The 20971-nt window shown below is 47.0% G+C and overlaps 1 protein-coding gene across 4 annotated transcripts in view; it reads left to right on the forward strand.

The window, feature by feature from the left end:
- Nucleotides 1-20971, forward strand: part of USP47 (ubiquitin specific peptidase 47) — a 154073-nt gene that overhangs the window by 95693 nt on the left and 37409 nt on the right. For 3 of the 4 annotated variants that reach the window (XM_068260690.1, XM_068260692.1, XM_068260689.1), the window contains 8 exons: nucleotides 1981-2060; nucleotides 8416-8565; nucleotides 10279-10374; nucleotides 10464-10616; nucleotides 11553-11717; nucleotides 15411-15539; nucleotides 20072-20148; nucleotides 20229-20284. In XM_068260690.1, coding sequence (XP_068116791.1) covers nucleotides 1981-2060; nucleotides 8416-8565; nucleotides 10279-10374; nucleotides 10464-10616; nucleotides 11553-11717; nucleotides 15411-15539; nucleotides 20072-20148; nucleotides 20229-20284 — 906 coding nt within the window. The remainder of the gene's footprint in view (nucleotides 1-1980; nucleotides 2061-8415; nucleotides 8566-10278; nucleotides 10375-10463; nucleotides 10617-11552; nucleotides 11718-15410; nucleotides 15540-20071; nucleotides 20149-20228; nucleotides 20285-20971) is intronic. The other variant, XM_068260691.1, reaches the window with a different exon arrangement.

Below are 20971 nucleotides of genomic sequence, written 5' to 3' on the forward strand. Positions count from 1 at the left end.
AGAGTCCCAGTGCAGCGCTGGAGCAGGTAAATATTACACTGCCCCACTGCATTAATCTGCTATGTAGTGGAAAGGGTATCGGAGGGAAAAGTGTGTGTGTGTGTGTGTGTGTGTGTGTGTGTGTTTTACCAGCCACATGGGGTGTTCGGATCTCATGCTAATTTCACTGGGGGTCCTGTGGGTTTTTGCTGCTCCCTGGGTCAAACTGACAATGTTTCAACTAGAAACACTGTCACCAGTGGGCTTCTCTGGATGGGAAGGCAGTGTGTTGTTGTTCTCAATGATGCACATTTGAAGATCTTGAGGGCCACATATAATGGCAAGGAGGGCTGCGTTCGTTTGAGTTTGACACCTGGGACCTGGAGAAGTTCTTCGACCAGCGGTTCTGTACTGCGCACGTGTGAGTCTGGGCTTGAGCAGTGCAGGTGCCCCTGTCTTCAGAAGTGCTCAGGGAAGTGAGTGTTCTGTAGGCTGCTGAGGAGTCTCGGAGGTCCTGGACTTCACTGGGGACAGTGATGGAACAAGAGCAGGAGCGAAGACTGGGGGGGACTAGGGAGGTCTTCCTTCTCCAGAGGGGAGTATTTTTTTTTTTATTTTTTTTTGTTTGCGCCTTTACAGTAGTGCTTTAAAGCATTGATGGCAGTAAGTGTGCCTAAAATAGCTGAAATGAGTCTCTGATCGATAATGAAATGTGCTTGTGTTATTGATTTAGTATCTTCTAGTTTGCAGGCTCATCATGGCCGCTGTTTACAGTACAAGTATGAGTCATCATATGGCCCTGCTCCAGCCTTGGCATATTTTATCATAGAGGCATGATGCGGAGTATATTGGAGACCATTTACAAACATATAAGCTGTGAGATTAGGGACAAAATACATTTTATTCAAAGGAATCATGATTGTGCTGCCCCATGATATACTTATCGGGGGCTTCCTCTGGCCCCTTGAAGCTGACATGTCCCTCGCAGCTTCTCTATTCGCAGCTGCCGGCCCTGGGTCCCCGCCAGTGCAGCGGCCGACCACCTCTACTGCACCTGCTTGAGCGCCGCTGTCAATCAAGTCCACGTTGTACGCAGCATACTGCGCAGGCGCAGTAAGGGTTCCCCTTTAAGTCAGCCTCTGCACTGGCGGGAACCCCCGGCATAGATGTTGCGAGGGACATGTCGGCTGCAAGGGAAGCCCCCGGTAAGTAAATCATGGGGCAGCACAATTTGCTTTATGATTCCTTTAAGCTGAGGTTTTTACACACTGCTGTTTACTATCTGTACAAGCAAAGAGTAACCGCATTATACTGTACATACTGGGCTTCCCATGCCTATATCTTAAAGCAAACCTGTCACTTCGGTAAAGGGAGAAGTTAGATACTTCAGTAGAAGGAAAAGTTAGATACTTCGGTAGGGGGATCCTCCAGAGACTTCCCAGGTCCTCCTCTGGGAAATGGGGGGGGGGGGCGGTTAAGGTTGGGCATGGGCGGGGGCAGTTAAGGTTGGGCGTCGGTAGAGGGAGGGTTCAGTGTGAGATTAGTTATAGCTGTAGTAAAATATCATTGCCTACTACCAACATTTTACTAACATCATTAGCACTGTAAAAATAGAATATCAGAGGTACCCCTTTTTAATCTGGGGGGGGGGGGGGGTGACCTGTTGGTCATCTCAATCTACCGCCGCACACCCGACCGCCTTCTTTCAAGTGAGAACTTTCTGTCTGGGGCGATTGATGGCTTTGATAAATCAAATCTTGAAATCTATCGAAATTACAATCAGGCAGCCATGTTATGGCATCAACCTCCAGCAGATTTATTCCTAAAAAAACGAATTTCCCTTGAAAAATCGACAAGTGCATTGGCGACTTGATGCAATAGTCCCCTGTTGACTTTTATTAAAAAATGACAAATTCGGGATTGTACACAAGGGCGATATAAGTTCCACAGGACATGTATGTGCTTGATACTGATGGTATATTGGTTGTTTGTGTTTGGCAGCCTGGCAGCAGCACGATGTACAAGAGCTGTGCAGGGTCATGTTCGATGCTCTGGAGCAGAAATGGAAACAGACAGAACAGGTAAGTACCCTCAATAGACTGATCTCTGAATATATAGTGCTGTGCGGGTGTGGTGGTCATTCCATGGCTTCTGTGGGGCTGACATCTGCTTTCATACATCATTAACAGTGGGCCTACTCCATCTACACACCTAGGAAGGTTTAAAAGTAAACCAGAGAGCAAATAATAGAATCGATACTTACCCGAGGCTTCCTCCAGCACCATAAGCATGTCTTGAGTTCCTCACCCCAGTAACTGTTTCAGTCGCGTTAGTCAAGGTCTTCTGTGCATGCGCGGACCTCCAGTGCATGCGCAGAAGACCCAGACTGATGCAACTGAACCAGTTACCGGTGCTGATTGCGGTTGAACGGCAGACTGCGAGAGGACGGCGAGGGACTCAGATGTGCTTATGGGGCTGGATGGAGCCTCGGGTAAGTTTTAAAACTTTCTATTATTTGGTCTCTGGTACACTTTAAGTGGACCAGCCTTGTCAGGGATAAGAGGGTAATGACCGGGGCTGTGGAGTCAGATACATTTTTGGGTAAACTGAGTCGGAGTCAGTGGTTTCATAAATGATTTTGTACTACCAAGTCCCAGGCTGCGGCGGTAGTCGGTAGGAGTACGTGGAAAGTTTTTAGGGTACTTGTGTATTATCCAGAGTGCACTGTTTCTTTAGCAGCTGATTCACCACAGGTCAGATGCTCTGTTCTGCTCAGCTTTCCTCGCTGCACAGTGTTGTAGCTTTCTCCTATAGCTGATTCTGTCCCAAAGTCGCAGCATGATGCATCCAATTCATCCCACCCCTGTCCCTACTCCCCATACTGAAATCAGCTGCCCTCCATGTGGTCAACATGCAGCATAGCTCAGCCCTCGCTGCCCTGTGCTCCCTGACCCCTCCTACCTCACACCCGCCCTCCACCTCCCTGAGCCCCGTTATTACTGGGAGATATGCCTGGCCGAGCACATGCTGCAGTATGTGTACCAAAAGGAGAAGCAGGAGGAATGCCTGTAGCTTCTCGTTTCCATATTCTTTCCCGACGCACAGAACTCCTGCCCCGACCACATGCAGAGAGAGTAGCTCACTTATACTGCACTCAATCCAATCATGCTGCAAGAGCAGATAAGGAGGATTGAAGGGAACTTGTGATGAATTGGCTGCCGAAATAATGTTGAATACACATTTCAAGCCTGTCTAACTGCCGAGCGGTTTTGCTAGACGGGATAATACCTAAGTATCGTTTTAGGGTTTTTTTTGACCCAAAGTTTGTCTAAGGTTCACTTTAAATGTGCGCATCAAATCATGCTTGGCAATTTCTTCCATTCATGGAGATGTAAAGCTTATTAGCCTTTGCTGGGCATTAAAACGATGATTTTAATGTGATTCTCAATGAAAGAAATCATTATACAGGTAATCCCAGACTTGCGAGCGTCCTGCTGATAGGAACGGCCTGATCCCGTCTCTGACTTGATTTCCACGTGGGGGAAAGTTTGAAGAAACAGCTTCATACTTCCCTCAAGTGCTGGCGCTCGTCACCCGAGCCTCTGAACCGAGTCCAGTGCTTCCTGTCATCCTATCTCCGCCACCTGCTAGCACTTGTGTGTGGTATTGCTTCCTGTATGTCACGTGACAAAGAGGAAGTGGTGGCGTACACTAGAAGCTGCGGGAGGTGGAGTGGATACATTGACAGTGCTGGACTCAGGCTGGGAGGTGAGACCGGCACTGCTGGTTTACGAGGGAGCTCAATAAGGCTGGGGGACAGAGCGACAGGGACACAGAGTCATGGAGGGGACAAAGAGGTGCAGAGGGGAGAGAGACTGATAGACCACAGAGCCACGTGGGGGGGGGGGCACAGATGGGAATAGAGAGGGGGACAGAGCCACAGAGGGAGGATTAAAGGTCGCCATACACTGGTCGATTTGCCATCAGATCCGACCAACAGATAGATCCCTCTCTGATCTAATCTGATCAGAGAGGGATCGTATGGCTGCCTTTACTGCAAACAGATTGTGAATCGATTTCAGCATGAAACCGATCATAATCTGTGAAGCTGTTTAAACTTCCTGCTAGGATAGGAAGTTCAGTGAAGCTGGAGGAGCCGAGCACGGAGTGGGGACACGCGCCGGCGGAGCAGGTAATGTATTGCCGCTGTATTGCGTCGGTTGTCTGGCATTCGAACGACGCGATCGAGCGAAATCTTCCGCACGGACGAATCGACGGGAACTATTGATTTCGGACGGAAATTGATCGTTCTGTCAGCGTTTGCACAACGATTTCACAGCAGATTCGATCACAGTGATCGAATCTGCTGTATATCGGCGGGAGAATCGTTAGGTGTATGGGCCCCTTATGAGGCACAGAGAGGGCAGAACCATAGAAGGGGACAGAGAAGGACAAAGCACAGAGGAGGGCTAAGAGACCCAGAAGGGGACAGAGGCATTGAAAGGTTTAAAAGGGTATACAGGTGGACACTGGAGGCAGAGGGGGGCACATAGGAGACACAGAGGATAGAGGTGGGACAGTGTTCCTATTTAAGAACGGATTCAGATTCAGAATGAACCTACAGTCCCCTATCTGGTTCGTTAACCGGGAACTGCATTTACATCTTATTTACAGTATGTTCATTTCTGGCTTCCTTTGGCTCAGAATCATTATTTATTGTATTTATCAAGCGCCAACATATTACGCATCGCTGGACAATAAATACATACAGTTATAAAAGTATGACAGACGTTCTGTAACAAGGTTATACAACATAAGGCAAAGTTATACAGGGCAAACAGCGTACCAGATGCATGATCATGAGATAGGCGGCTGGTTAGGTAGGCCCAGTAATACAAGTACGAGGCTGTCACAGGAAAGGAGCACATGATCATGTAGAATACACTAGTGAAGGTAAAGCAACAAAGGAGAGAATTGGCTCTTGGGTGCATGAAAATCAATAAATACTTTTAATAGTACATTTTATACAAAAGACCAAGACTAAATGCATAACATAAATATGAATTTAAAAAACAGTAATATATATTGCAAATTAGCCAAATGTTGCCGCTGGACACTCCAGATCCCTAGATGAAAAATGGGGCTGCAGTCCCCCAAAAAAACAGGAAAAAATAGAAGGGAGTCCTCATGTAATGGACATCAAGCTGGTTGTAGGCAGGCATGTAAAAAAACAATTGTTGTAAAAACATCCTCTGTATTTTTTTTTTTGAGATTGAAAAGCTATATTCATACAGTTCAATACAATAGCAGCCCCCACTCAATGGGGCTAGAGGAGCAGAGATGACACTGGAACAAATTAAGCAAGGTGAACAATGCTGGTAGGAAACCGCAAGGCTGTGCCTCCCACTCGCAGGGGCAACCAATGAGCAGGGAGGGTTAGTAAAGCAGGCAGTCTGTCATCATGCTGTTGTTAAAAGACGAGCTTGCAAGCAGATGATAGTGTAATGTGCATGGCGTGGCATAAAGCTGTTATGAAGCCCAACACTATAGCACATAGCAATGATGAGTATGACGAGAGAGACAGTATGGTGCCAGCAAAGCTCCCAAGCTGGGAATCCGTCAGCAACAACGTTCATCAGTCGCCCCGAAACACTAGAGCAATGATGGAAAAATTCCTTTACGGATGGCATAAAGTTCCAATGCAAAATCAAACCTGCCCCCATTCAGGGATTCATGAGTGCAAAGGATGTAGTTACCAGTCCAGCTTAATGGCCAGGAACATCCTGATGGAAGATGAGGGTCCCAAGCGGCAATAGGCGGCGTTTGCTAAGCTGTCAGACAGCCTGACATGTTTCGCCGTCTTCTGACGGCATTCTCAAAGGCAGACAGCAAAAAGCGTGTTCCTAAGACGCCATAGCGGCTTCTTGTACTGGCCGTACTCCTCCCAAACCCTCAGCCACGCCCCCCGCGCACTCCCATGTGACCGCTCCGCGTAAAGACGCGGAGACGTCCGAGTGCGCGTCACTGGAGCGCAAATGCGCTCCATACCACAAAGCTGGAAGCTGTTTCCTCCGGCAAGTGTTTAGAGTGACGCGCCGTCAGATAGGGAGGGCGGGGAGGGGGCGGGAGAGACGGCAGAGATACAATATAACTTAACAAAAAGAACAGAGTACAATTAAAATATACACATAACAACATACAGGGCGGCACATGAAGTTAAACCTAATAGCCGTCATTTTCTGTATATAAATAAACCTATAACCATATCCTATAGAATTCAGAGTGCAAGTGCAGCCATAACAGTCAAATAACCAGTGGACATATCAATATATATCATGTCCACTGTACTGAAATGGACAGTAGTGAAGTAACAGTGGGGAGGAACGGAGGGTTTTTTATGAAAAACCCATACAGACAGGCGGATGAGAGAGCAGCCTGGTGGAAAGAAAATGGAGAAAGGGGGGCCCCAAACGAAAAAGAGCAGCAGCTGATAGTATTAACTACCGGGTTTTTCTTCCACAGTAGGCTCGTTTAGGTTAGATCCCTCAGCTGCTGCTCTTTTTCGTTTGGGGCCCCCCTTTCTCCATTTTCTTTCCACCAGGCTGCTCTCTCATCCGCCTGTCTGTATGGGTTTTTCATAAAAAACCCTCCGTTCCTCCCCACTGTTACTTCACTACTGTCCATTTCAGTACAGTGGACATGATATATATTGATATGTCCACTGGTTATTTGACTGTTATGGCTGCACTTGCACTCTGAATTCTATAGGATATGGTTATAGGTTTATTTATATACAGAAAATGACGGCTATTAGGTTTAACTTCATGTGCCGCCCTGTATGTTGTTATGTGTATATTTTAATTGTACTCTGTTCTTTTTGTTAAGTTATATTGTATCTCTGCCGTCTCTCCTGCCCCCTCCCCGCCCTCCCTATCTGACGGCGCGTCACTCTAAACACTTGCCGGAGGAAACAGCTTCCAGCTTTGTGGTATGGAGCGCATTTGCGCTCCAGTGACGCGCACTCGGACGTCTCCGCGTCTTTACGCGGAGCGGTCACATGGGAGTGCGCGGGGGGCGTGGCTGAGGGTTTGGGAGGAGTACGGCCAGTACAAGAAGCCGCTATGGCGTCTTAGGAACACGCTTTTTGCTGTCTGCCTTTGAGAATGCCGTCAGAAGACGGCGAAACATGTCAGGCTGTCTGACAGCTTAGCAAACGCCGCCTATTGCCGCTTGGGACCCTCATCTTCCATCAGGATGTTCCTGGCCATTAAGCTGGACTGGTAACTACATCCTTTGCACTCATGAATCCCTGAATGGGGGCAGGTTTGATTTTGCATTGGAACTTTATGCCATCCGTAAAGGAATTTTTCCATCATTGCTCTAGTGTTTCGGGGCGACTGATGAACGTTGTTGCTGACGGATTCCCAGCTTGGGAGCTTTGCTGGCACCATACTGTCTCTCTCGTCATACTCATCATTGCTATGTGCTATAGTGTTGGGCTTCATAACAGCTTTATGCCACGCCATGCACATTACACTATCATCTGCTTGCAAGCTCGTCTTTTAACAACAGCATGATGACAGACTGCCTGCTTTACTAACCCTCCCTGCTCATTGGTTGCCCCTGCGAGTGGGAGGCACAGCCTTGCGGTTTCCTACCAGCATTGTTCACCTTGCTTAATTTGTTCCAGTGTCATCTCTGCTCCTCTAGCCCCATTGAGTGGGGGCTGCTATTGTATTGAACTGTATGAATATAGCTTTTCAATCTCAAAAAAAAAATACAGAGGATGTTTTTACAACAATTGTTTTTTTACATGCCTGCCTACAACCAGCTTGATGTCCATTTACATGAGGACTCCCTTCTATTTTTTCCTGTTTTTTTTGGGGACTGCAGCCCCATTTTTCATCTAGGGATCTGGAGTGTCCAGCGGCAACATTTGGCTAATTTGCAATATATATTACTGTTTTTTAAATTCATATTTGTTATGCATTTAGTCTTGGTCTTTTGTATAAAATGTACAATAAAAGTATTTATTGATTTTCATGCACCCAAGAGCCAATTCTCTCCTTTGTTGCTTTATATTCATTAATATTGGCAGGATGCATGAAAAGCTTTTTGTATCTCAGTGAACATTATTATCTATTTTTTGCTCCTATTCAACTTCAGAGTTCCTTTTTGAGTCATTTATTCAGTACACTAGTGAAGGGAGGACCCTGCCAGAGGCTTACAGTTGCTGTGACCATGGAAAATACATCACTATGGCTCAGGGTAGAAACGTATTCTTCCTCCCATAAGTTAGAGTGGCATATTTTTTGAAATATAATACATCTGGATGTTACTGGTTGGGGATGCTATGGTTTATGAATTAAAAAGATTGAAAAAAATGAATAAAATTCTACTTATTAACAAGTACTGCACTACTTTCCTACGTTACAGGCGGACCTCATCAACCAGCTGTACCAGGGGAAGCTGAAGGACTACGTGCGCTGCCTGGAGTGTGGCTACGAGGGCTGGAGGATCGATACCTTCCTGGACATCCCTCTGGTCATCAGGCCATACGGCTCCAGCACTGCGTTCGGTAGCGTGGTGCGTATGCAGATAGTCATTCTGTGCATGCTGCCGGTATTACAATGGCAACGGAATGAGTATTCTATTGTCCCTCCTCCCTCTCCATACCAACAGGAGGTGTTGTTGGGCTACAGGCAAGCAACACATCTGCACAGCACTCAGCCCTCACCTGTCACCAAAGGGATTGAGTCCTGATCACTGCAGGAGACAGTAATTGTGCATGTGTGCACACTTATAAGTGTGAAGGTCTATGGATCTCTTATTTATAGGTTAGGGTTAAAGGGATACTGTAGGGGGAAAATGAGCTGAACTTACCTGGGGCTTCTAATGGTCCCCCGCAGACATCCTGTGTTGGCGCAGCCACTCCCCGATGCTCCGGCCCCGCCTCCGGTTCACTTCTGGAATTTCAGACTTTAAAGTCAGAAAACCACTGCGCCTGCGTTGCTATGTCCTCGCTCCCGCTGATGTCACCAGGAGTGTATTGCACAGGCACAGACCATACTGGGCCTGCGCTGTGCGCTCTTGATGACATCAGCGGGATCGAGGACACGGCAACGCAGGCGCAGTGGTTTTCAGACTTTAAAGTCCGAAATTCCAGAAGTGAACCGGAGGCGGGGCCGGAGCATCGGTGAGCGGCTGCGCCAACACAGGATGTCTGCGGGGGACCATTAGAAGCCCCGGGTAAGTTCAGCTCATTTTCCCCCGACCCCCCCCCCCCCCTACAGTATCCCTTTAAGGTTTAAGTTTCAGGTGTATACCGTAGAATAAGACATCATTGAAGTCAGGCATTGTTAAAAAGATTAAGGGCCTGTTTCCACTAGCACGGAGTTTCCGTGCAGGCAAATCGCATGGGGAAACTCTGCCATAGAGGATAATAGTGCCGCCAGCAACATAGCAAATCGGCCGGCATTGCGATCAGTTTTTTTGCGAGTGGCAGCGAAACTCCTAGTCATGCATGGCAAGGTTTCTGGGATTCGGCTGCATGCTCGCAGAAGAGGAAGTGCCGCTACGTGTCTTATAGGATGCACAGCGGCTAGTGGAAACCCAGCCTGAGGTTAAGAACAAAGGTGGGGGGGGGGGCAGTGATATTTGGTTGTGACATCAGATAGTGATGACCTCAGATAGAGTTGGGATTTAACATCAGGGAGGGGAGTAGAGGGAAGCAAGATATTTAGCTTACGGTTAAAGGAAAGCTGTAGTGAAAAAAAGTGCCCCAAATAGTTACTTACCTAGGTAGAGAGATAATCCAGAGGCTTCTCCCGTCCTCCTCCTCCTCGCTATTCCACTGCTGGGACCTCCTGCAAGGGGCTCCTCCTTGCGCACTAGCTGCTTTTTCCACCGACCCTGTGCTATTGCACATGCATGAGCCACCATGCGCAGTGCGGACGCCCTGATTCTCATATGGAAACGCCGTAGGACTAGCAGGACTTCAGGGGACTGGAAGAAGCCCCAGGCTTCACCTAAAATTTCCAGTAGGAGGTTAAGATTAATCTGCAAAGGTTTAACAGGTAGTAGCAAAAATCTGCACTTGTGACACCTGAGGCCCAGTTATCTGATACAGGTGTCACCATCCTCTTCATCAGCTTGTATGGTTTATCCTACCTCTACAAGGACCTTTTTAGAAAAGAGCAGACGTCCGTTTCACTTCCCTTTCCCCCTTCTTTCACCAGCTATTCACTGCCTACCAGCTTCATTTCGTTCTGTAGCCATCTGTACTATTCTCTCCACCAGGAAGAAGCTCTCCACGCTTTCATACAGCCGGAGACCCTGGATGGGCCTAACCAGTACTTCTGCGAAAGATGCAAAAAGAAGTGCGATGCCAGGAAGGTAAGATGGAGATCTGCACTGGGGGTTCTGGGATTCTTACCAATGATTGTGTCTATGATAGTCTGATGTGAGTGCTTCTGTGTGTACAGGGCCTTCGCTTCCTGCACTTCCCCTATCTGCTGACCCTGCAGCTCAAGAGGTTTGACTTCGACTACACCAGCATGCACCGCATCAAGCTGAACGATCGGATGACCTTCCCCGAGGAGCTGGACATGAGCCCATTCATCGATGTGGAAGATGAGGTATTCACATACTACTGAGTTAAAGGACGCATCTTGGAAATTGAAAAAGTAAACAGATTTTCTTAGATGAGGCTGGGGCTTCCTCCAGTCCTGCCCTTAGAACCCTATGTGTCCCTCGCTGCAGCTCTACCCGAAGCCATACTCCTGGGGTCCCTCCGTAGCAGCAGCCAAGTCAGTGGCCACTGCGCAAGCGCCCTCCCGTGGCCTGGAGCATTATGCGGCTGCGTAGAACGCTGCCAGGTTTGGGAGTGCAACATTAAGCAGCTGTGGCTGTCGACCTGGCCAGTTCGGTGGCTGCTAAGGAGGGGACCCCAGGAGAATGGCTTGGAGCAGAGCGGCAGCGATGGACAACAAGGCGGACTCGAAGCAGACAGCCAAGATATCAAAGGACAGCTTCAGGACAACTCTGTGAATGTCCTTGCAAGACCCAACCAGAGCCCAGACTTGAATCCAATTGAATATCTCTTGAGAGATTTTAAAATGATCATGCACCAACGCTTCTCATCCAACCTGATGGAGCTTGAGAAGTGCTGCAAAGAGGAATGGGTGAAACTGGCCAAGGATAGGTGTGCCAAGCTTGGGGCATCATATTTAAAAAGACTTGAGGCTGTAATGATACCAAAAGTATTAAGCCGCGAATACTTATGTGCATCGGATTTCTCAGTTTTTTTGTTTTTGTTTTTTCATTAATTTTCCAAAACATCAAGTAAACTTTTTTGTACATGTTGTCATTATAAGGTGTTGCATGTAGAGTTCTGAGGAAACACTGAATTGAATCAGTTTTGGAATAAGGCTGTAACATAACAAAATGTGGCAAAAAGTGAAAACTTTTTGGTTTTGTATCATGAAGGGTTGATGGGATAGTAGAGGTAAAGTTTTCAGTGATTTCTATACATTGGCTCTGCCTCACCTCGGCCTTTCCTCTATCTCTGTAAGAAGTCCCCACAGACGGAGAGCTGTACGGACAGCGGGGCAGAGAACGAGGGTAGCTGTCACAGCGACCAGATGAGCAACGACTTCTGCACCGATGACGCTCTGGATGAAGGCATCGGTTTAGAGAGTAACAGCAGCGTGGAAAAGCTCAATAAATCCACAGAAAAGGTAAGTGTGGAAATTAAGGTAGAAGGAGGAGCGCTCCGTAGTGTATTAAAACTTTTAATAAAAAAACACGCAATGATTAACCATTTCTGCCGCCCGGACGTGAGCTAACGTCCAGGCGGCTGCTCTGCTGCGGTGCCGCGCTTCGGCGCGCTCCCGTGCTGTCCCCCAGTAGCCCTGGGATTAGTGAACGGGAATATGGTTCCCGATCACCGATCCGTGTCCCCAGCAGAAAAACCGAAGCGCTCTTACTAGAGGCTTCAGTCTTCCTGCACGTAAAAATGTCCGCGTCTCCCTTGTGCCTCCGCATAGCGAGAAGCACAAGGAGAAAAAAAAACTCAAGGTGGCCAAATAGTAAAACTACATTACATAAATTTTTTACATTACAATTTACACATATAATAACATTACAAATTTACTGTTTATTTCCCACACCAAAATATTACCCAAATAAAAATTTGTATGGGAAAAAAAAAATTACAATTAAGGGGAAAAAAAGACATATAGTTACCTAAGGGTCTGAACTTTTTAAATATGCATGTGAAGGGGGTATACTACGAACATTTTGTAAATTATAAGCTTCTAAATAGTGATGGACGCAAAACGGAAAAAATGCACCTTTATTTCCAAATAAAATATTGGCGCCATACATTCTGATAGGGACAAAATTTCAGTGGTGTCATAACCGAGACAAACGGGCAAATGAAATACATAGGTTTTAATTATGGTAGTGTGGATTATTTTAAAGCTATAATGGCTGAAAACTAAGAAACAATGATTTTTTTCAATTTTTTTATTATTAATCCTGTTAAAATGCATTTGTAAAAAAATAATTCTTAGCAAAATGTACCACCCAAAGAAAGCTATAGATCAATAAAAGATATAGATCAATAAATTGTGTTAAGTAGTGATAAAGTTATTAGCGAATAATCGGAGGTGAAAATTGCTCTGATGCATAATGGCCCATACTCACGGGCAACTTTTTTGGCCTCGTCGCCAGGTCCCTCTGCGTTTACACGCGGAAAAGAGACCAGCGGTGCGACGAAAGCTGTCGTCGACGTTCCTTCTCCCCCTGCCGGAAGCGCCGTATTCTTTATGAAGGTTGCTGTCGCTAGTCCGCATACTCACGCGGACTAGCGACAGTTGCGGCGGCAACTGCCGCCAGGCGATTGACCGGGTCAATCACCTGGCGACATCAGCGACGAGCGACGGTTCGGGGTGCGCACCCGTGCAACGCCACATACTCACGGGCGACCGTGTTGCGGCGACAATTGTAGCCCATGAGTATGGGCCATAAGGTGAAAAATCCCCGCGGGCTGAAATGGTTAAAAGCACTTACTCGACCGTAATGAAAACAGGCATATCTTGGGTAGAACCCAAACTAATGACCCTGGATGGCAGCCTGCTCTTCCTCTGTAGCCAGCAGTGGGGGTGGTCCTGGATGGTGGTGGACAATAGGTGCCTCTCTTTTGGTCACCGTGTGCAGTAACCTCACAACGCATTTCGGTGTATCCACACCTTTGTCAAGTGAGCTTTTTTTTTTTTTATATTATTATTTTTATTAAAAGTTTTAATATGCTACGGAGCGCTCCTCCTTCTACCTTTTTTTTGTTGCTACAGTTCTACCCTTCAGTCGGGGTAGAGGAGCTGCTAGTTCCTGTATTAACGGCCAACGCTGTGTTTGATTAGCGCAAAATTGCACATCATACTTTTCCCAAGTGTGGAGATTGATTCTGTAGATTAGAAGAAAAATACAGAATGCAGCATCCTCTCCTCAAGCGGGGACACTTAAAGCGGAACTGTAAATTCATCGGAATATGTCAATTCACTTACCTGTGGCTTCCCCAAGCCCCCAGCAGCCATCCTGTCCCGGGCCGGTCCTGTACGAGTCTCCGTGCTCCCGCGCCAGCCAGTTTAGTTACCGCTGACTTGCAAGTCGACGGCAACTGCGCCTGCGCGCCCTGGGCTATGCAAAGCTTTCTGTGTGTTCCAGCCCGCAATAGCATCCTGCACTAATAGCGCAGGACGCTACAGCATGCAGGAAGGCGAAGAAGGTTTCGCATAGCCCGGGACGCCAGTTGCCGTCGACGACGGTAATGAAACTAGCTGGAGCGGAAGAACGGAGGCTTGTGCAGGACGGGCGCTTGGGGAAGCCCCAGGTAAGTGAAACTGTTTTTTGTTTTTAAAGAATTCACAGTTCTGCTTTAAAGAGGAACTGTAGTGAAAATGAATAAAATTGCTTATTTTTTAACAATATTTATAAATTCTTTCCCACAATGCAATGAGGTTCACGGACCGTAAACTGGCATCACACTGTGGGAGGGGTTTCACCACAATATCAGCCACACAGATATACCCCCCCCCCCCCCCCCCCGATCTATTTGAGAAAACGAAACAATTTCTCGTGGTAAAGGGGGTATCCGCTACTGATTGGGATGAAGTTCAAACCTTGATTACAGTTTCTGTTTAAATAGGGTTAAATGGAGATTCCAACGGGGGGTGTGGACAATCAGACAGCAAAATCGGTTTAACCCCTTGCACATTCGCAAGCCAATACCCATGGCAGACCAACCATCCAGCGACCACTGCTATCCCTACAGCTAAGTTAAAAGCTGGGGTTGCTCTTTGAAAAAAAATAATTTTACGTAGTCACATACCACCGTGCAGAGGCTTCGGAGACGTGTTAAATTCAGAGGGTCACCAGGGCAGATAGTTGGGACATAGACAGATAGCTGTTCAAAAACGTCAAAAATGGACAATGAAATTGGTGGACTTAGCTTTAAGCTGCCTATTGATTTCAAGAGCTTATATTTTATTTACATGTTGGAGGCACTGCTTCCTCTGGCTGCTAGTTGTTCCTGCTGTACAGAGAGTAGGCAGCCTGTCCTTTGACCTCAGTCTCCTCTTAACTCTACAGTACACAGCGCAGCCCGGATGAATGGCAGTTGCTCAGTCGAATTGCCAAAATGGTAAGATACAAACCAGCCTCCTTACTCACGCTATTTTGGCAGAACTGCCGTTCAGGAAATGCTTTTGAAAACAAAGAAGACGCTGAGAATCCTCCGTGAGAAGATGGACTAGTCAAAAACTTGTCAGTTCTGTCAGATGTTAACTCATGCATGTCAAACTCTGGCCCGCGGGCCACATCTAGCCCTCTGAGCCCTCAAATTTGGCCCTCAAGGGGTTTCTCCACTTTGCATTATGTTTGGCCCACTGTAGACCACCAGCGCAGCTATATTGGAGGTGAATCCCTAGATCACCAGGGAAGCCGTATGGGGTAGATGAGTGAAATAACTTAACACTATGGAACAGTATAGTGGAGGGTAGGGGCCTCTAGACACCAGGGAACTGTATAGGAGAGGGAGGACCACTATACACCAGGGAACTGTATAGGGGAGGGCAGAGAACTGTATAGGAGCTGAAGGGGGAACTTTTTAAGTGAGGAAGGTGGCCACTGGCCAGTAGACATTGATGTTGGCCCGCGACTAGGTCCCAGTGTACAATTTTCGAGCCATGTATCTCAGTTTGACACCCCGTGTTAACTGTTTAATTTTTTTTTTTTTTTTTTTTTTTTTTTTTTGCTGTAGTGGTCCTTTAAGTTACTTTATCTGCTTTGTTTCACTTCCAGGCTTGATGCGAATGCGCAATCTGCATTTGTGCCATGTATTGAAATATATTTGAATGTTTTTTTTCTAGAATTCCCTGTACGAGCTGTTCTCTGTGATGGTGCATTCAGGCAGCGCGGCAGGCGGGCATTACTACGCTTGTATCCGATCCTTCTCTGATGACCAGTGGTACAGCTTCAATGATCAGCACGTCAGTCGGGTAAGTGCAGAGACACACTTAACTTTTATATACATATACCTTCACCAGGCAACAGTGGGGGGACGTTTACCAAGAGGGTCTGAGACAAAATATAGGCAGGTTTTTAGAAATCCATGCAGAACTGTCTCAGACATCTTAAAGAGACTCCGTAACAAAAATTGCATCCTGTTTTTTATCATCCTACAACTTCCAAAAGCTATTCTAATGTGTTCTGGCTTACTGCAGCACTTTCTACTATCACAGTCTCTGTAATAAATCTACTTATCTCTCTCTTGTCAGACTTGTCAGCCTGTGTCTGGAAGGCTGCCAAGTTCTTCAGTGTTGTGGTTCTGTGATGCATCTCCCCCCTCCAGGCCCTCTCTGCACACTGCCTGTGTATTATTTAGAGTAGGGCAGCTTCTCTCTTCTCTCTTATCTTTTACAAGCTGGATAAATCCTCCTCTGAGCTGGATGGGCTTTCACATACTGAGGAATTACATACAGGCAGAGCTGTCTGCACTCTGCGGAAACAGCCTGACACTTCAGTGGAAGATAGCTGCAGGGGGAAAGAAACACACAAATGATCTCTTGAGATTCAAAAGGAAGGGTGTATACAGCCTGCTTGTGTATGAATGTATTTTCTATGTGTGGACATACTGTACATCAACCTACTTCCGGCTTTGGTGGCCATTTTGTTTGTTTATAAACAAACTTTTTCAAACTGTTTTTAACCACTTTTAATGCGGCGAGGAGCTGCGAAATTGTGACAGAGGGTAATAGGAGATGTCCCCTATCGCACTGGTATGTTTACTTTTGTGCGATTTTAACAATACAGATTCTCTTTAAGCAGTCACTAAATAGTGCAGTTTCCTTCTTAAACTATTTCAAAATAGGAGGAGTTAGCAAGGTTTCTCAGACAGTGCAGTGTGTGAGGGAAATTGCTGTTGCTGTGGTAAGATACATCTGCTGTGTTGATACTGGTAGGCTCTGAGTGAGGAATTCAGCAGGGGGGAGGAACACTTCACAAATCATGCCTAGCCTGTACTGCTGCACAATCTATAGAACTGCTACTAAGCACTTCTTAGTCTGCGGCAGTTTAGGGGTAGATTCACACTTTTCTTTTTTACTGTAACGCAGTTCCAAAAATTCATGCTAAACTGCTGCTATTAAGTAGGATTTAAAGAAAAACCTTTAAAGAAGGCCATGCGATCGGAATGCAACCGGTACGAATGCAAACCTGCGTTTGCATGCGTTGCCGCGCGTTTCGGGGAAAAATGCGTGCAGCATGCGTTCGCGGACTGAAATGTTCCGGAACGCATGCAATGTAAACATCAGACAATGTGAACGGGGCCTTACCTTAGAAGGGGGAAGCCTCTGGATTCTTCTCACTCCGTTTAAGTGCCAGGGTCCCCCGAAGTGGGGCGAGGTAAATCTTTACCTACCGCAATCCTGCGCAGCGCACTAGCTGCTCTTCATTAGGGTTAAGGCGGAAATAGCCGATCCCGATCAATCTGCTCTACTGCACAGGCGTGAGTCCTTTTTTGCCTTCGCAGTAGAGCGGATACAATCTGGCTCGGCTATTACCGCCTAGCCCGAACAAAGCGCCGCTACTGCTCCTGCGCTGGATCCCGGAGAGGTAACTATGTCAACGCTTGTCGGGGGAGCCAGCGCTGGATTACCTGAAGCTACAGGGGAGGGGGAAGCCTCATTGGGACCCTGAGGCTTCCCCCTCCCGAGGTGAGTACCCCCCTCCCGAGGTGAGTACAGTTTCTTTAAAGAGAACCCGAGGTGGGTTTGAAGAATATTATCTGCATACAGAGGCTGGATCTGCCTATACAGCCCAACCTCTGTTGCTATCCCAAACCCCCCTAAGGTCCCCCTGCACTCTGCAATCCCTCATAAATCACAGCCACGCTGCTGACAAACAGCTTGTCAGAGCTGGCTGTGTTTATCTCTATAGTGTTAGTCTGCTGCTCTCCCCGCCTCCTGCAGAACTCCAGTCCCCGCCAGCATCCCTTCCCTCCCTGCTGATTGGAGGGAAGGGACGGGGGCAGGGACCGGAGCTATGCAGGAGGCGGGGGAGCAGCTGAGACTGACACTACAGATGTAAACACAGCCTCACAGCATGGCTGTGATTTATGAGGGATTGCAGAGTGCAGGGGGACCTTAGTGAGGTTTGGGATAGCAACAGAGGCTGGGCTGTATAGGCAGATCCAGCCTCTGTATGCAGATAACATTCTTTAAACACTCCTCGGGTTCTCTTTTTTTTTTTTTTTTAAGTTTCTTTTTATTTGTTTTTGAAAAAGAAAACAAACATATAAATTCAACAGCCCCCATAAACAAACATTGGGGGATTACAACATACAAACACCAAACAGAAGTCAATAATGGAAGCTGTGCATTGGGCAACAACTGTACAAATAGTGTTCAGTTTAAATACTGATTTTGTTATCTCATTACATACAGTGTATCCCAGTGTCATATCACATTTGATCACATGTCCTTTACAGAATGTGCTTACATTCATTATATCCACCCCTTCCTCACCACCCATCCAATTGAGAAAGAAACATATAGCCCGCATGTAATCGTGAACCAAATTGACTAACATAACCTCTGATTTACCTCAGAATCATAGACTTATTTTAGGATGATATTTTACTCTGACGAGACCGTTTCCCGGTTCTTAGTCCATGTACCCCATACTTTTTGGAATTTGGTAGGACAACCTCTGGCAATGTACGCTGCCTTATATAGGTGTAAGGATGAATTTATGAGATTTTTCCAGTATGAGAGTGATGGAGGATCTGGTTGCTTCCACTGTAGTAAGATACTTTTCCTGTAATAGAATAATAATAATCCCAGTAGAGTCCTTTGAGCTCTAGTAGGAGCTAGGGCAGTCACTTCACCCAATAGACAATGTAGTGGTTCAGGAGAAACTCGAATATTGGTTATTCTAGAGATGTACTTACAGATTTCTTCCCAGTTTAGGGCTATCCTAGGGCATGACCAGAAAACATGGTCGAAGTTTGCGGACTCTTCGCCACACCTCCAGCAGGAAGCTGGGTTCGAGGAGTGGAATCTAGCAAGTTTGCTAGGGGTCATGTAAGCTATGTGTAATATTTTAAATTGGATTAGCTTGTCTCTAGAGGCAATTAAATATTCAAATGGTTTGATGAGGGCATTCTCCCAATACCTCGGGTTCTCTTTAAGAAGTTACTTATTATCATGCAGAACAGTTCCCCATACTGGTTAGAAATGTTAAAGAAGGAAAAACTGTCTGTAATTCTTTAACCTCCCTGGCGGTTAATTTTTTTTTTCCAAATTGAAAAAATCCTTTTTTAAAAAAAAAAAAATTTTTTGTTTCATGTAAAGCTACCAGAGTGGTAGCTACATGAAACACCACTAGAGGGCGCATGTGGCCCTCTAGTCCGATCGTCGCCGGCATCTATTGCAAACAGGGGAACGCGTATATAACACGTTCCCCTGTTTGGCTTCTCCTGTCGCCGTGGCGACGATCGGGATGACGTCATGGACGTCGGCCGACGTCCTGACGTCAGGCACACCCGATCCAGCCCATAGCGCTGCCCGGAACTCATTGATCCGGGCAGCGCAGGGCTCTGGCGGGGGGGGGCCCTCTTCAGCCGCTGCGTGCGGCCGATCGCCGCAGAGCGGCGGCGATCAAGCTGTGCGCGCGGCTAGCAAAGTGCTGGCTGCACGCACAGCACTTTACAGCTTGTAAATCACCCCACCAGGGGCTGAGATCTCCCCCTGCGCGGCATAGCCCGAGCTCAGCTCGGGCTTACCGCCAGGGAGGTTAATAAATCTGGCCCACTGAGTGCCATGGTGGTTCTCTTCAGAACTACCCACTGGCCATTAACCACAATCTGTTCTCATGTGACTTCCTGGGTTTGGCGGCCGTGCCGCTCCCGTGGCCGGGAGTGGTCTGCACAGGCAGCCACTGTATAATTTGGCGATAGCGGAAGTCCAAATTTAAGTTATGCAGGAACGAGTAGTGTTAGGCGTAGGGGCTATAGCTAGCGGTAAAAGCCTTAGTAGAAATGTTGTAAGTATCGCTGATCATCTCCTAGCAGCTACACCCCGCACCCTTTTGACATATACACTATCCGGAGGCTTCCCGCTACTGAGGTAAGTATCTAACTTTTACCATTTTTCCCCTCACAGGTTTGCTTTAAAACGTCAGGGTCTGCAGTACAGGGATGATCCACATGGGAGAGGGGGTGGCACATAGAATGGAAGGGGCGCTGCCGTGCTTGGAAGGGGAGCCCTAATATACTTGGCCTAGGGGAGAAAAAAGCATAGATCTGGCCTTTTATTGCGAGTCTTATACGACTACCTTGGAGTACTGTAACTTTAAGAGGCGTGAACGTATAGCACCTGGGTGGGGTGTCTCTACTGCCCCTCCTTTTATCCATGCAGTGATCACAGTTGTGTTCTGTCACAGCGCAGAGTTGTAGGGACTGTACATCCAACTCGTCCCTCTAACTTATATCGGCCTCAGTGACGTTAGGATTGTGTTTTTGTTCATGCAGATAACTCAAGAGGACATTAAGAAAACCTACGGGGGATCCACAGGGAATCGGGGATACTACTCCAGTGCCTTTGCCAGGTGTGTGATACAACCGTAAGGATTTCAGGTACAGCAGGGCTTGCCATTGCATGTGCTGATGTCATCTGTTCTTCCCACAGCTCTACAAATGCATACATGCTAATGTACCGGCTCAAGAATCCCACCAGAAATGCAAGTAAGTGGGGGCGGTGTCTTGGTAGGTTGTCCCATTATTAGTCTAGCTTTAGCCATTGCGGAGTCCATCTGTCTCCTGGACAGGAGTTCTATTAGGTATTTTTAGTTCTTAGTATTCACCTACCTTACAGTTGTTTCCTGTGGTCCAGGGGAGTGGCAACAGCTACCGTGCACCCACCCTGTCGCATTGCCTCCTGGGGATGCAGCATGGAGGATTCTGGGAGATTCTGGAATTGGAACAAGAAGCTCTATATAGCTTATTTTGGGAAATCCGTGTTAGATCAGAATATTTGGTTAATCAGCCAGAGAACAGGAAGTCTTTTTCATAATCTCCATTTTATTCTTAGTAGTGTTATTGACAGACATTGATGGATTGGTCTGACAAATGTTAATTATCTTCCACAGCATTATAAAGCATTACTTTCCTTACCATACATTAACCAGTTCCCCACCGCAAGTTATTTTCCCTTAAAGAGACTCTGTAACAAATAAAAGGTTCCTTGGGGGGTACTCACCTCGGTAGGGGGAAGCCTCAGGGTCCCAGTGAGGCTCCCCCCCCCTCCTCTATAGCTGCAGGCAATCCATCGTTGGCTCCCCCAAACCGTCCCACAATCCTGGCTCGACAAGCCTGACAAAGCTTAATATATTTACCTTCCCTGGCTCCAGCGGGGGCGCTGTTGCAGCTCTC

This window comes from Hyperolius riggenbachi, chromosome 11, assembly GCF_040937935.1.
Source record: "Hyperolius riggenbachi isolate aHypRig1 chromosome 11, aHypRig1.pri, whole genome shotgun sequence".
NCBI classification, from domain to species: domain Eukaryota; kingdom Metazoa; phylum Chordata; class Amphibia; order Anura; family Hyperoliidae; genus Hyperolius; species Hyperolius riggenbachi.